The sequence below is a fragment of the Solanum tuberosum genome, unplaced genomic scaffold (genome assembly GCF_000226075.1).
Source record: "Solanum tuberosum cultivar DM 1-3 516 R44 unplaced genomic scaffold, SolTub_3.0 scf00329, whole genome shotgun sequence".
In the NCBI taxonomy this organism is placed as follows: domain Eukaryota; kingdom Viridiplantae; phylum Streptophyta; class Magnoliopsida; order Solanales; family Solanaceae; genus Solanum; species Solanum tuberosum.
The window spans coordinates 91,764-106,998 of record NW_006239250.1 but is presented as its reverse complement, the minus strand read 5'-3'; the positions used below and the strand labels follow the sequence as shown (position 1 = coordinate 106,998).

General features: G+C 30.5%; 1 protein-coding gene across 1 annotated transcript; it reads left to right on the top strand.

The window, feature by feature from the left end:
• The first annotated feature begins 9,995 nt into the window (after positions 1–9,995).
• Positions 9,996–11,800, top strand: LOC102598999 (CBL-interacting serine/threonine-protein kinase 14-like). Its single transcript, XM_006360549.2, has one exon. It carries the CDS (start codon positions 10,311–10,313, stop codon positions 11,661–11,663), a length of 1,353 nt encoding a protein of 450 aa, XP_006360611.1. The 5' UTR covers positions 9,996–10,310; the 3' UTR covers positions 11,664–11,800.
• Positions 11,801–15,235: the final 3,435 nt, after the last annotated feature.

Genomic DNA, 15,235 nt, shown 5'->3' with positions numbered 1-15,235 from the left:
CCTTTCAAAGAAGATCTGCCATTGCTGGAACTCAATCAAAGATGATTTATATTAAATCAAGCATGAGAATCAAAAAGGAAGAACGCCAAAGAAGAAAAGAAACAAGCTGCCCTCACTGAAGCAACGCCTCCATCATTCAAGGGATACGAAATTGAAGCAATCACAATTCTAGCGTCTGACTAGGATAAAGTAATCTGGAAGATAGACAATCTAATCAGCCAAGTATCAAGACTACAAGAAGATCCTCAAAAAAAAAAGAATATTAAGACCACACAAATATCTTCAAGAGAAGGAAGAGAATCAAGATCACCAGAAGATCTCCAAAGAAGGAAGGGATCGGCTAGCTCATATGGATATGAATCAACCAGCCGAAATCAAGGACTCAACTAGGATCCTTGATTTGAAATACCCTTGGGTTATTCCTAAACAAGAGCAGTCCTCAAACATTATATAATCCTTCCTAGCCTTAGTTGTGAAGTACGCACTTCACTTGAACTTATATTGTAATCTTCTTTTTATCTTTCATAAAACTTTGTACACATTTGAGTGAACAATTGAAAAGAAAAGAGAAAGAAAGATCTGAGTGTAGGTTATACAAGTTGAGGTTGTGTCGAAGAAGAAGATCTTATTTGCATATCAGACATGGATCTTAATTGTAACATTTTGTAACACCCAAGTTCTCAACAAGCTCTTAAGGAAACCCTTGTAACCCAAGGGGACTAGAAGTAGGCACCACATCAGTGTTCTAAACCAGTATAAACTCTTTGTGTCATTTACTTACTGCTTTTACTATCTCTGTATATCTGTTTTACTAATGTGCAGGTGAGTCGACTGACCATAGTAGGAAGTCGACTGAAGGGAATTTTAATTCACCCCACATCTTGACTTTTAATTGGTATCAGAGCAGGTCTCACCAGTAAAGTGTTTAACCACATGTGAGCAAAGATCCAATGGCACACTATCAGATTCCTGGTGCTCTACTTCAAGATGGACATTCATCAACTCGACCACCATATTTCAACAGCCAACATTACTCCCACTAGAAAGACATATTCAGAATCTTTGTCTCTTCAAATGATCATCAAGCATGGATTGTGATCAACAAAGGTCCATAGCCTATTCCTAGATTGACCGAAAAAATGGCACTGAGAAGCCATTTGATCTCGAATCTTTCGATATCACAAAAGATATCACAAAAGAGCAACAAGATGTAATTCAAACTAATGCTAGAGCTATAAGTTTGTTATATTGTGCAGTGAGTAGAGCTAAATATGACAAGATATCAACATGTGAATGAATATGAATTGTTCAAAATGGCCGAGGATGAAAACGTAGAAGCGATGTTCTCGAGATTCAGTTAAATTGTCTGCAAACTCAAATCACTTGGAATGGTGTATTCAAATGGACTTCAAGTTAGAAAACTTGTTAGAAGTCTACCCAAAGTTTGGGAAACTAAAGGTTTCATTCTTGAAGATGGAGATATGCCAAAAATGATGTACGATGAACTACGAGGAAACTTGATGGCCTATGAACAAAATCATATTAACATGTACAACAAGGATGATAAAAAGAAGACTGTGGCATTTACAACTGAAACATCTGAAATTGGAGAAGAAGGTGATGAATATCAAGACGAAGGAAGCTCTCATAAATCGAGGAGTGAGACAAATACTTAGACAAAAAAGGCAGAGACTCCAACAGGATTTTAAGAATAATGAAAGAAATGATGATCGTTGCTACTAATGTGGAAAATCAGGACATATCAAACAAAACTGTCCAGAACGGAGAAGGAGAAACAAGCGAAGAAATGAAGATCCAAAAAGTCTCGAAGCCTGGGATCAAGGAGAAACATCCGAAGATGATCATGATGAAACTGCCAACATATGTTTCATGGCACTAGGTGAAACAAGTAAGGTAAGATCTTTTAACTGTTCTAATTGTAATGACTTACAAGACTCTTTGGACATGGTTACTGATAAATTACATAAAGTAATTGATGCATACAATAAGATTGCTCAAGAAAAGAAAGACTGGTAGATTCTTCTCGAAGCAAGTCAGATTGAAGTCGACTTACTAGCAGAAGAACTGGAAAAAGTAAAAGTGCAGCTGAACAATATCAGAAAATCTCCTAGTCATAGCTCTGTCAGATCTAACAGAACTACTTTCAACAGGAGAAGATCTTCCAATCAAAGTTCCAACAGATCCAACAGATATTTATCTAATTCCTCTTATCATTCTGCTGAAACTGCTGCTAATTTCTCTTGTTATACTTGTGGTGACATTGGTCACAAATCTTTTAACTGTAGGAAATTTTCTTCTGAAAAATGGATTTGGAGACCAAAAGTTGTTAATCCTAACCCTCAAGGATCCAAAAATACTTGGGTACCAAAAAGAAATTAATCTACTTGTTTTGCAGGAGCAGACCAGAAAAACCTACAAGAAAGGAATGTGGGTAATTGACAGTGCATGCTCCAGACACATGTGTGGAAAGAGAGAAAATTTCAAACTATTAAAAACATTGCTTGAGGATTTGTAAGATTTGGAAATAACGCAAAATGAGAAGTAATTGGAGTTGGAACTATCACCCTCAGCTCATCATGTGATCTAGTAGAAGTATATCTTGTTGAAGGACTCAAGCACAATCTCCTCAACATTAGTCAACTATGTGACACTTGGTTTCAAGTTTCCCTCAATACAACAAGTTGCACAATCAAACATCCAGAAAGAATTTTTTTCATCAGAGGAGATCAAATTAATAATATATATGTCTTAATTGTTGTTGATCTATCTAATCTTACTTGTCTTACTACAACTTATAATGATCCTTGGTTGTGACATCAAAAGCTTGGACACACAAGCTTGCATGCTCTTGAGAAGTTATCTAGATTAGAACGATATTTGGACTATAAAAATTAAACTTTGAAAAGGATCATATCTATGATGTGTGTCAACTTGTGATCATGATGGCAAATTTGAAAATAAGGCATTTGAAGATTTTTGTGCTCAAAATGGCTTCACTCAAAATTTCTCTTCACCCAGATCACCTCAAAGAAATGGAGAGGTGGAAAGAAAAAATTGTTCCTTACAAGATACAACAAGAACAATGTTGTTGGATCAAAATCTACCTGATCATTTTTGGGCAGAAGCAATAGAATCTGTTGCCGAAGATTCAGCTCCTGCAGAGGTGGAGTCCACTACCCCAACTGACAAAACCACTATCCCTAGGGAATGGAGATACAATGCAAGCTACCTTGAAAATTTTATCTTGGGAAAACCAGATGATAAAATTCAGAATAGATCTTCACTACGAAAGCAAGAACCAGAAGCTCTTGTATCCCAAATAGAATTCAAACGAATAAATGGATGAGTCATAGATACAAGCTATGAAAGAAGAACTTGATCAATTCGAGAAAGATCAGCTTACAAATAAAGCAATTAGAAAATGGAATTTTAATCAATCAAGGAAATGCGGTTGATGAAAAACTATATCGAGAAATGACTGGATCTTTACTATATCTCACTACAAGTTGATCGAACATCATGTTCAGCGTTTGCAAAGGTTTCAATATGCTCCAAAAGAATCGCATCTCACTGCAGTAAAATGAACCAATTCGATATCTTATTGGAACATCCAAAATGGGACCATGGTATCCTTTTTCTGAAAATTTTGATTTATCTGGTTTTTTAGATGCTGACTTTGCATATGATAAAAATACAACCAAAGCACTAGTGGAACATGTCAATTCTTGGGAAACTCTCTTATTTTCTAGCATAGTAAGAAGAAGACCTCAATAGCTCTTCAACTACTGAATCTGAATATCTTGTTGTTGGAAGCTGTGGTACTCAGCTTCTTTGGGTGATGCATCAATCATTGGACTACAACTTATCTTTTGAAGGCGTTCCAATATTCGGTGATCGTACAGTGCTATTAGTTTATCCAAATTTACTGTGCATCATTCCAGGGCATCTTTTTATTCGTGATCTTGTTGAAAATGGTGATTTCTTGCTTGAGTTTGTTGATTCTGAAAATCAATTAGCTGATAGTTTTACAAAACCCTGGTTTGAAGAAAGATTTCATTTCCTTCAAATGTCTTGTAATTATCGTGCTCAAATTCTTTACTCTACTCCTTGTCTAGTTGTTCTTGTCTATTTTGTTTTCCTTTTTCATTATGTCAAAGGGGGAGAATTCAGACAACTATACTGGAAGCATATAAAAAGCTGGAAGCACACAGAAAGGGGGAGCTAGAAAATCGATAAACAGGGAAGTTAAACTAAATCCTATAGTTAAATTTTTCATTATAAAAAAAAGGGAGATTGTTAACTTATAATGTTTTGTATAATGACAAACTACCTTGTGTCACAGGAAAATCAAGACTAGTGTATATGTGTTAGATACACAAAATCCTACAGATTGATGCTTCAAGAATCAAATCAGCAACATGAGAAGATTGATTCATTCAAATCAATCTAACCAAAGATTGATTCATTCAAATCAATCTAACCAAAGATTGATTCATTCAAATCAATCTAACCAAAGATTGATTCATTCAAATCAATCTAACCAAAGATTGATTCATTCAAATCAATCTAACCAAAGATTGATTCATTCAAATCAATCTAACCAAAGATTGATTCATTCAAATCAATCTAACCAAAGATTGATTCATTCAAATCAATCTAACCAAAGATTGATTCATTCAAATCAATCTGAACTCAAGTAATCAAATCAAATATTGCAAGATAACCATGCCTTTCAAAGAAGATCTGCCATTGTTGGAACTCAATCAAAAATGATTTATATTAAATCAAGCATGAGAATCAAAAAGGAAGAACAACAAAGAAGAAAAGAAACAAGTTGCCCTCACTGAAGCAACGCCTCCATCATTCAAGGGATACGAAATTGAAGCAATCACAATTCTAGCGTCTGACTAGGATAAAGTAATCTGGAAGATAGACAATCAAATCAGTCAAGTATCAAGACTACAAGAAGATCCTCAAAATAAGGAAGAATATTAAGATCACACAAATATCTTCAAGAGAAGGAAGAGAATCAAGATTATAAGAAGATCTCTAAAGAAGGAAAATCAGCAAAGTATCAAGATCACATAAATATCTTCAAGAGAAGGAAGAGAATCAAGATTATAAGAAGATCTCTAAAGAAGGAAAATCAGCAAAGTATCAAGATCACATAAATATCTTCAAGAGAAGGAAGAGAATCAAGATCACCAGAAGATCTCCAAAGAAGGAAGGGATCGGCTAGCTCATATGGACATGAATCAACTAGCCGAAATCAAGGACTCAACTAGGATCCTTGATTTGAAATACCCTTGGGTTATTCCTAAACAAGAGCAGTCCTCAAACATTATATAATCTTCTCCTAGCCTTAGTTGTGAAGTACGCACTTCACTTGAACTTATATTGTAATCTTCTTTTATCTTTCATAAAAATTTGTACACACTTGAGTGAACATAAAAGAAAAGAGAAAGAAAGATATGAGTGTAGGTTATACAAGTAGAGGTTGTGTCGAAGAAGAAGATCTGATTTGCATATCAGACGGGGCTCTTAATTCTAACAATCTGTAACACCCAAGTTCTCAAGAAGCTCTTAAGGAAACCCTTGTAACCCAAGGGGACTGGAAGTAGGCACCACATCGGTGTTCCGAATCAGTATAAATTCTCTGTGTCATTTACTTACTGATTTTACTATCTCTTTATATCTGTTTTACTAACGTGCAGGTGAGTCAACTGACCAGAGTAGGAAGTCGACTGAAGGGAATTTTAATTTACCCCGCCCCCCTCTTGACTTTCAATTTCAAGTAAAAACATAAATAACTAAATAGAAATATTGACCTAATTGTTTTCCAGTAATCATAAAAAAACACAAAAAAACTATGACAATATTCCATAGGCATAGCCTATATAGTGAATCCCTAGAAATTTTAGAGAATTTTTATTTTATGTATTTCATATTTTATAAACATAATTTGTATTTAAATTGTAATATTTCAAACTTTAAACATATTTTGAGTTTAGACTCTTGTTATTTTTAATACTCTATTTTATTTTTATTTTTAATTAATTTTTATTTGGCCCACGGGCCGGCCCTATCCATATTTCTCAAGCCCCACCAATCGGCATGCTTATTCAGGCCGGGCTAAAAAGTCATTTTCTTAAATGGGCTCCAAAAAAAGTAGCCCAGCCCTATCAAATCACGAGTTAAGTCAGGCCGGCTCAACGGGCATAGCCCATATTGACGGCTCTAATTGCACGTGTGAAAAGCATATGAAATAATATTACTTCAGCACCACACAAATTATTTAAATAATTTATTCATAATTTGTGAAAGAAAATTCGATCACTAAAAGTATCGTAGTCAAAAAGAAATTTCAATCACTAAAAATACTTATAACGATCGAAGTTGGTTATTTTATTTCAATGTTTTAATGATCAGAGAATCATCAACAAAGGTAAAATTTGATCATTGTAGGTAAGTATAACTATCGTATTAATTATTGCCACTAATTAAAGATATTCACGGCTTAAATTTATAATCCGATCATTACCTTTTAACATAGTAGCTTTAGTGATCTGTGACAGTCATTTTATATACGATTATAGTGACTGAATTTGAACTTTTTATGTTCGTATTTTTCCTCGATAAAGTCCTCATCTCTTGTAGTGTTATAGTACATACATTTCAAGTAATAACAATTAATCAATAGTAATTAGTAATTACTAAACTAACGATAATTAATAAATTAATAACATTTAACAATTAATGAATAATATATTAATAAATACTAGCTAAATAACAGATTACAATTGTAAATTAGCTTAACTAATTGACATATGATTAACAATTGAACAATTAACAGAGAATAAACAACTTTAAATAATGTACGTACTTAGACTGCGAAAAAATGTACGTAATTTGATCATGAAAAAATGTACATAGTAATAAAATTATGATCTAGATATTGTAACTTCAAGACGTAAACTAACAATAAAATAAACTTGAAAAAAAATGTAAGTACTAATAAAATTATGTCTAAGACCTTATAACTTCAAAATTTAAAATAAAAACAAAATGAACTTGAAAAATGTATGTACTAATTAAAATAATGACTTAGGTCTTGTAATTAACTTCAAGAAAGAAAACAATAATAAAATAAAGTTGAGTAGCCTCCGAGAATTCTAATTGAAACTGAACACACCTTCTAGAGTCTCAATTCGAATTGAATACGTCTTGTAGTCTCACAAAATTTCAATGTCTACACTAATAAAGTTAAGATTTTAGGTTTAGTAAAAATATAACTTCTAAAAATTAGGATTTAGATCTCGTAACTTCAAGATCTAGAACAATAACATGAACATGGAACTTATAAATATTAATTTTAGACATTGCATATACATAACTTTTTAATCTATCAGTATGAATTATTGCATTCATCAAGGGCCCGTTTAGGAGATAATACATAGATAATAGTCCAGATATAGGTCTAACGAGGTATGGACTGACACTTTGGATGTTGGATTGGTGATGCGTCCACAACGCATCGACGAGGCTTGGGGGATTTTGAGGCTCCCCTCACTCCTCGCATCATGGATTATTTATTTAAATTGGTATTTATACGATCATTAAACTTGATCACATATAGTCTAATCAGACCCTTATGACGGTCATAGTTGAGTGATAGAGGCCACAAACTCATATCTTTCATCTCCTAAACCCTAATTATTAGTATGTACATTTGAAGTAATAACAATTATATATTCAACTTATAAGAACAATCAATAAACTTATAATATTACTAAACTAACACATTTTACAATTAATAACTAATAAAAAGCTAAATAACACACTAAAATTTGAAAATAATGTATTATAATTTAACAATTAATACAACTAACATACAATAAATAATTCTAAGTAGTAATTAAACCCTATAATACACTTAAATCTAACCTACGTAAAAATATCATGGATTTATAAACCTAAATTTAAAAAGAAATCTAACATTAGAGTTTTCAAGGAGGTGGAAAAAATAGATTCTCAACATAAAACTAGTATCAAACATATATTGTAACACTTTAAGATTAATAATACGCCCCCTAACATTAAAATTTGCAAGGAGGTGGGAAAATGATATTTATAATTTTTATATTATTTTTAATTTTATGTGTAATAGTTTAAAAAAAATAAAAATTAAACACATGGGGAAACATCCCTGCAAATACGAAATCCAAAAGATTCCAGATCAAGTCAATTGGAGTAGTACTGTTCCAAGTTCCAACTGGCAATTGGATATTGGATTATTAATTTTAATATAATATTTTGATCCATATAGTAACTCCAACCATATTTTATTTTACTCTTTAAATTCCATAAACGAAGGAGGAAAAAAATAAGACTAGCTTCAACCATATTTTATTTTACTTTTTAAATTCCATAAACGAAGGAGGAAAAAATAAATAGAGATTGGTACTCCAACCACCATTTTAAAAAAAATATTTGAAATCTAGTTCTTTAATATTATTTATATTATAATAGTTATAATTAATATATTATAAATCATATAAGATCATTAACTAAAACTCTAATATTCGTAATTAATTTCTAATGTACTATTTTAATTTTTATAAAAGAAATTTATGAAATAAAAATAATAATATAATATTGAAAAGATTGAGAAAATTTCTTTTCTAATATATAAAATAGAAAAATCGATTAGAGATGATTGTGTCTAAAATAGAAAAATAAAATAAAAGGATTAAGACCATTTCCAACCTACCTCTATTTTACTCTCTATTCTCTATATTTGAAAAGTAAAATAGAGAATGAGCTCACAAATCACTCTCTATTTCACTCTATGTTATCCATTTATAGGTAGATAGAACTACTACTATTTTCCTTTTTGAATATTTTATTTTTATTTTTATTATATAATATTTTAATTAACATATTAATTAAATCTTTAATATTTGTATATCTTTTTAATATATATAACATTTTAAAAAATATATTATTTAATATATACTACTTTCATCCAAAATTAATATTTTGTTTAAAAAAATATTTTTTGTCACTTTAAATGATATAAATTAAAATTATTATTATTATTTACTATGAAGAATGCACAAATTTTAAATGATAAGATGAATTTTTTAATGTAAAAATACAATACAATACATAATAATTTAAACATAAGATAACAAAACAATACATAACATAATAATTTAAAAAATCACAATAATAATTCAATAATCTAGTAAGTCATTTCAATATTCATCAATATGCGAAGGTGTATGATCTAGAGAACTGTTGTTTTTGTGACACAACAAAAATTGTTAGCTAGACATTAAAAGAAAAAAATATTCATTTTGACCTCCATAATGTATTAATAAAGCATTAATGAGACCCACTAATAATCTTGAAAATTGAGTATTTATATAATGTTTATGTAACTGTATTTATTAATGATTCGCTTTCATTTGAATTGTTCATTAATAGTATAATATATAATATTTGCTTGCAATTTATGTTATTTAAAAAATTTAAAATATAGTTTAATATTAATTAAAGAATTTGAAACGAATAAAATCTTATATTACATAAAAATTATATAGAGGGATTGTTTGGAAAAATAATAATTTATATTGTGAAATAAGAAAATAAAAATAAAATAGAAATAATAATATATTATTGAGAAAAGAAAAAAAAATTCTAGAGGGTAAAATAGATAATTGAATTAAAGTTAATTGTAGCTAAATATATTCTATATTTGACAAGTAAAATAGAGAATATGCCAAAGATACCTTGAAGATGCCCTAAACTCAGTATGGTCTAAAAAAAAAGGACAGAGAAAAAGAAATTGGAAAAAAGAAGTGGGAAAACAAACAACCGTACGACGACGTGTGGGACCATCTTTCTCGTTTAAGTGAGAGACGGCAATATTCCTTCAACAATAAATACCTGTACAAATGCTATCATATTTTCTCCATATACCATAATTTTTTTTCTTTATATCTCTTCTCTCTGTCCTTTTGCTTTAACAAAAAATCAAATACATCTTCTTTGTTTTGCACTCAAAATTCTTCAACTACCATAGCCATTCTCTACACTTCTAGCGATTTACCCATTTTTTCTGCAAATTCCTCTCAATCCTCACTGATTGACGAAGACGGATACCGGTAAGATTGAAGTATCAAAATTTCCAATATCGAGCAAATTTGATTTGCTCGGTGTTTTAATGCAAAGGGTAGAGAAAATTCACAAAGGGGTTACTAGTTTACCGGTTTGTGGATATAGTTATGCCAGAGATCATACATAATAACTATGAAGGCAGTCAATCTTTACTATCCGCTGCTGCGGCGATCTACGCTGAATTAACTCCGGCTGAATTACCTCCGCCGGAAGACGACGTTAATTCAAACCTTTTCGACAAATATGAGCTGGGAAAACTCCTGGGTTGTGGTGCTTTTGGTAAAGTGTATCATGCCAGAGACTTCAGGACGGCACAGAGTGTGGCGATTAAAGTCGTCAGCAAACAGAAAATACTCAAAGGTGGGCTAACGGGGCACGTCAAGAGAGAAATCTCTATCATGCGCCGGTTGCGTCATCCCCATATCGTGCGCCAACATGAAATTCTTGCTACTAAGAAGAAAATCTACTTCGTCCTGGAATTCGCTAAAGGAGGTGAACTCTTTGCTAAAATAGCTAACGGCCGATTTAGCGAAGATCTCAGCCGTCGATATTTCCAGCAGTTAATCTCTGCCGTTGGATACTGTCACTCTCGCGGGGTCTACCACCGTGATTTGAAACCGGAGAATTTATTACTCGACGAAAATTGGGACCTGAAAGTTACCGATTTTGGGTTAAGCGCTGTCAGGGATCAGATCCGACCGGACGGTTTGCTACATACACTTTGTGGTACCCCTGCTTATGTGGCACCGGAGATTTTGGCGAAGAAAGGTTATGATGGTGCTAAGGTGGATATATGGTCATGTGGTATTATTCTCTTTGTGTTCAATGCTGGGTATTTACCTTTCAATGATACAAATTTAATGACCATGTATCGGAAAATTTACAAAGGCGAATTTCGTTGCCCGAAATGGACCTCGCCGGAGCTGAAGAGGTTGTTGACCCGATTGCTTGATATCAACCCGGTTACTCGTATCACCATTGAGGAGATTAAGAATGACCCGTGGTTTCAAAAAGGGTATCAAGAGGTGAAATCAGATCATCACCCATTCGAATTCAAATCTTGGTCGGGTCCAGGTTCCACCGGAGAATTCCTTAACGCATTTGATATTATCTCGTATTCATCTGGTTTTAATTTCTCCAGTTTACTTAAAGGCAATAGTGGATTCATTATTAAGGAACGATTCGTATCGAGGGAGACGCCGGAGAAGATAATCGGGAAAATTGAGGAGGTGGCGGAGGCGGAGGGGATGACGGTGGTACAGAGGAGTGGCGCCACTGTGAAGGTGGAGGGGCAGAATGGTAATTTTGTGGTAATGGTGGTGGTTAACCGGTTAACTGAAGAACTGGTAATAGTTGAAATTGAGAAAAAGGAGAGTGATGGTGAAATTTGGAAGAAGAAATTCAAACCGGAGATAAGTAGATTTGTTTATCAAGGGGAAGAACCAATTTCTGGTAGCTGAAAAGTACATTTGGCCTAATTTTTATGAATTAATGATTTACTGAAAAATTATTAGGGAACCAAATTAATGTGTTGTACTTCTATTATTATGTTTACTACTCTCTATAATAATTCAATGAATTATTGGCAATTTACTTATCAAACGTATAATTAACTTTAAGTCACTTAAATTGAGGAATGATTAGTGAAAACGTAATGACCATTTAAAGAAGAACAAAAATTTAACACTGGTGACCATTTTAGCCTGCAATCTTTTAACATAATTTATAATATATTCAATATAATCTCACGAATAATTTATAATAATAATATATTTAATGAAATCTCATATCGATAATATGATGAGTATTTTTGTACTTGTGAATGTAGTGGACAAATTGAATTCGTCCACCTTCAAAAATTAGAATGGATGTAAAAGTCACAATCATAATGTTTTGGCCAAGATGAAAAGGATCCAAAAATTTGTACGAATAACAGTTCAGAGCTTTTAACTTTTACGTTAACTTCCCAAAAATTGCACAGACCATATTTTTCTTCATATATTCACACTTTGTATCTTCTTAACTAAGTTTTCAAATTAATTAATTTTTTGAATTTCTTTAAATATAATATTGTCATTCTTACTTTTGTTTTAAAAAAAATAAAATTAATTCAATCTCTTATATAATAAGTACGGAAAAAGGTCATATTTTTTTAATGTATTTTTTAAAGAATTATATATATCCTCGTCATATTCTTTTAATATATTTATTGTTACCATTCAACTTTGGACTTCTATTTATCCTTGACCAGTTAATTCCCATGTTTTCACCCTTATTATTATCCTACATAACAGTCACATGGATTTATTTATTCTCACATAAGTTGTATGATCAAGCAAAAATCCCTTTATCATTTCAGACGTAAATCAATTTTCTTACAACACACTCTCTTTTCTCTCTAACTTTTTTCCACATATTTCTTTTCTCAACCTTCATCTATTGGTAAGAAGATCAATTGTTGATCTGTTTATTCATATGGAAAGTTTTAATCTTTTTGGCCTTTTTGGAGAATTCTGGCTTGTGGGTCTGTTTGATTTTGTCTATACTTGTATAGTTTCATGTTTTATGTTATAAAGTTCTGATCTACTTTGCTTTGTGGAGGAGTGCTCATTGTTGTTCGGATCTTGATTGGATCCGAGCTTCCCAAGCTTTGTGCTGTTGGAAAACTCTGCAAGGGTCTTATCACCTTCTTGTTGATTCTTGAATAGTATATATATATAATTTGTTTAACCTAAGAATACATGAGCAAATACAATTATTTTCCTTAATGAGTATTCTATACAATAGAGCCTCATCTAATTAAGATCTTATTTATTTGCCGTTAACGAAAGTCTAAATCTTAATTATTTAGATGGCAGTCCATTAAGTACATTTGTTTATTACTCTTTCGTTCATTTTTATTTCTCACTATTTGACTTGACACTCATATTAAGAAAATAATTATCAATATATGTATTTTATTAAACTATCCTTATTAAATGATGTTTAGTATTAAATCTTAAAAAATATTTTAGAAAATAAGTATTTAATAAATAATTATCTTTTATTGATATTTCAAAAATAACAAATAAAAATAAAATTTTATTTTAAAAATAAGTGACAACTTCTTACTACCATTGAATGAGTCTTAAAGTGTCTGATTTTGTCATCTAAACTTAAAAGTCTTTAAATCATTGAGTGCTATTTATTAAACTATTAAATGCTTAAACAACGACTGACGCATACTTGACGCTCTTTTTACTCATTTGATGCAGCAATGCCTATGGCTTGATTATAGATGATTCATTCATTTGATATAATTTAGATACATTAAGTTTATAATAACTGATATATTTTATGTTTATTAGCTTAGTGATTAAATTAATATTTTCTCAAAGATATTATTAATATAATATTTAATTATTAGTATATTGTTTAAATTTTATCTTATGATTTTTTTTATCAAATAATAAACTTGTTTTTATTGAATTTCTATTTTTCTAGTATTTAATTATTATTTTATTTAAATTGTATATTTATTATAATTATAAATAATAAATAAATACATTACACACATTCAAATGTTGAAAAATAAATAGTTTTAATCATTCAATGTTCAATTTTAGAGATAATGTCTTAATCATTTATATGTGTATTAAAATTCAAACGTTTTAATCTTAATGAAAATAAAATAACATAAATTTAAGATATTTAGAAAAGTGATATAAGTACTTTCTATTTATTTCGATTCAAGAGTTTTAGTAATTTCTTAATGTAATTTTCAAATAATAATTGTTACTCATGTTGTCCCAATCTATGTGGCACATGTGAAATTTCGACAGTTAATCACATTTTAATATGTTTTACAAATATTTTAGGTTGTTAATTATTGTGCTTTCACTTTTTACATAGCTTAAATTTAAAAATTAATCAAATTAAATAATTTAACTAATTTTTTTAAAAAACATTCAAATTCTAAATATTTTTTGCGAAATGTATGGCTAAATTAATTATATAAAAATACAGAAGAAAAATGCCATAAACTTGATAAAAATTAATTGATAAAACAACATAGGAGCAAAATGAACAATGAAATAAACTAATGTTGCTAGTAGTAAGGTTTGAACCTGAGACCTTTGACATTATAAGCTCCAACCAACAACTAAGTAGCTAAATTTGCGGTGAAACATACATGTTGACGTCCAGTTGTGTGCTTATTGCCACTTATAATGTTGACGCCCAGTTGTGTGCTTATTGCCACTTGTATATTAGTAATAGATACTTTGATGTACTTATTATATTTAAGAATATGCCTTAGAGAAAGTATAAGTATTTGATTTTAAAATACATAAAGTATATTCAAAATTAAGTCATATTGTAGGCATGTATAGTATAATTAACTCTAATTTATACGAGATATGATATGTAATAAGAATGTGTGAACTAACAATATAGAAATTAAATTATTAAATGGGTTAATGCCATTTTTTTATCCCTCAAATAATATTAAATTATAATTTTAATCTTTATGGTATCTCTTTTTAATACATTTAACCTTCAATATATTTGAAATACAAACTTCTGGTCATTCTACTTGTGAAATAATCACAAATTTTCACAACTGTTCCATCATCTTGTTACCCACATATTATGTAAGTCGATATTATTGCTTCATATTCCAGAATAACATACTTCTAAAAATAGTTCAAATATAACACATTTCTTATGAGCAAAATCACACATGTTAATTGATTGAATGTTAAATTAAAGCATCATTTATTTTTATTAAAATTAATATGTCTGAATCTGAATGCATATCTTAATAATTAAGATGTTATCTCTAAATCTGAACATTGAATAATTAAGACTAGAGGTGTCAAATGGACAGATTGAATTGAAATTAGAGATAGTAAAATGGATTGAAATAGAAATTGAGTTGGGTCCTGACCGCCCAAGTTTACTTTGGGCTCAAATTGGCTTAAGTTTTATAACCAAAATTAGAATATCAACTTGAGAAAATATTAAAAAAGAAGTTACAAATGGATAGATAGAT

Excerpts from the sequence above, each read along its gene's own strand:
- LOC102598999 (XM_006360549.2), top strand. The coding sequence starts at position 10,311 with ATGCCAGAGATCATACATAATAACTATGAAGGCAGTCAATCTTTACTA.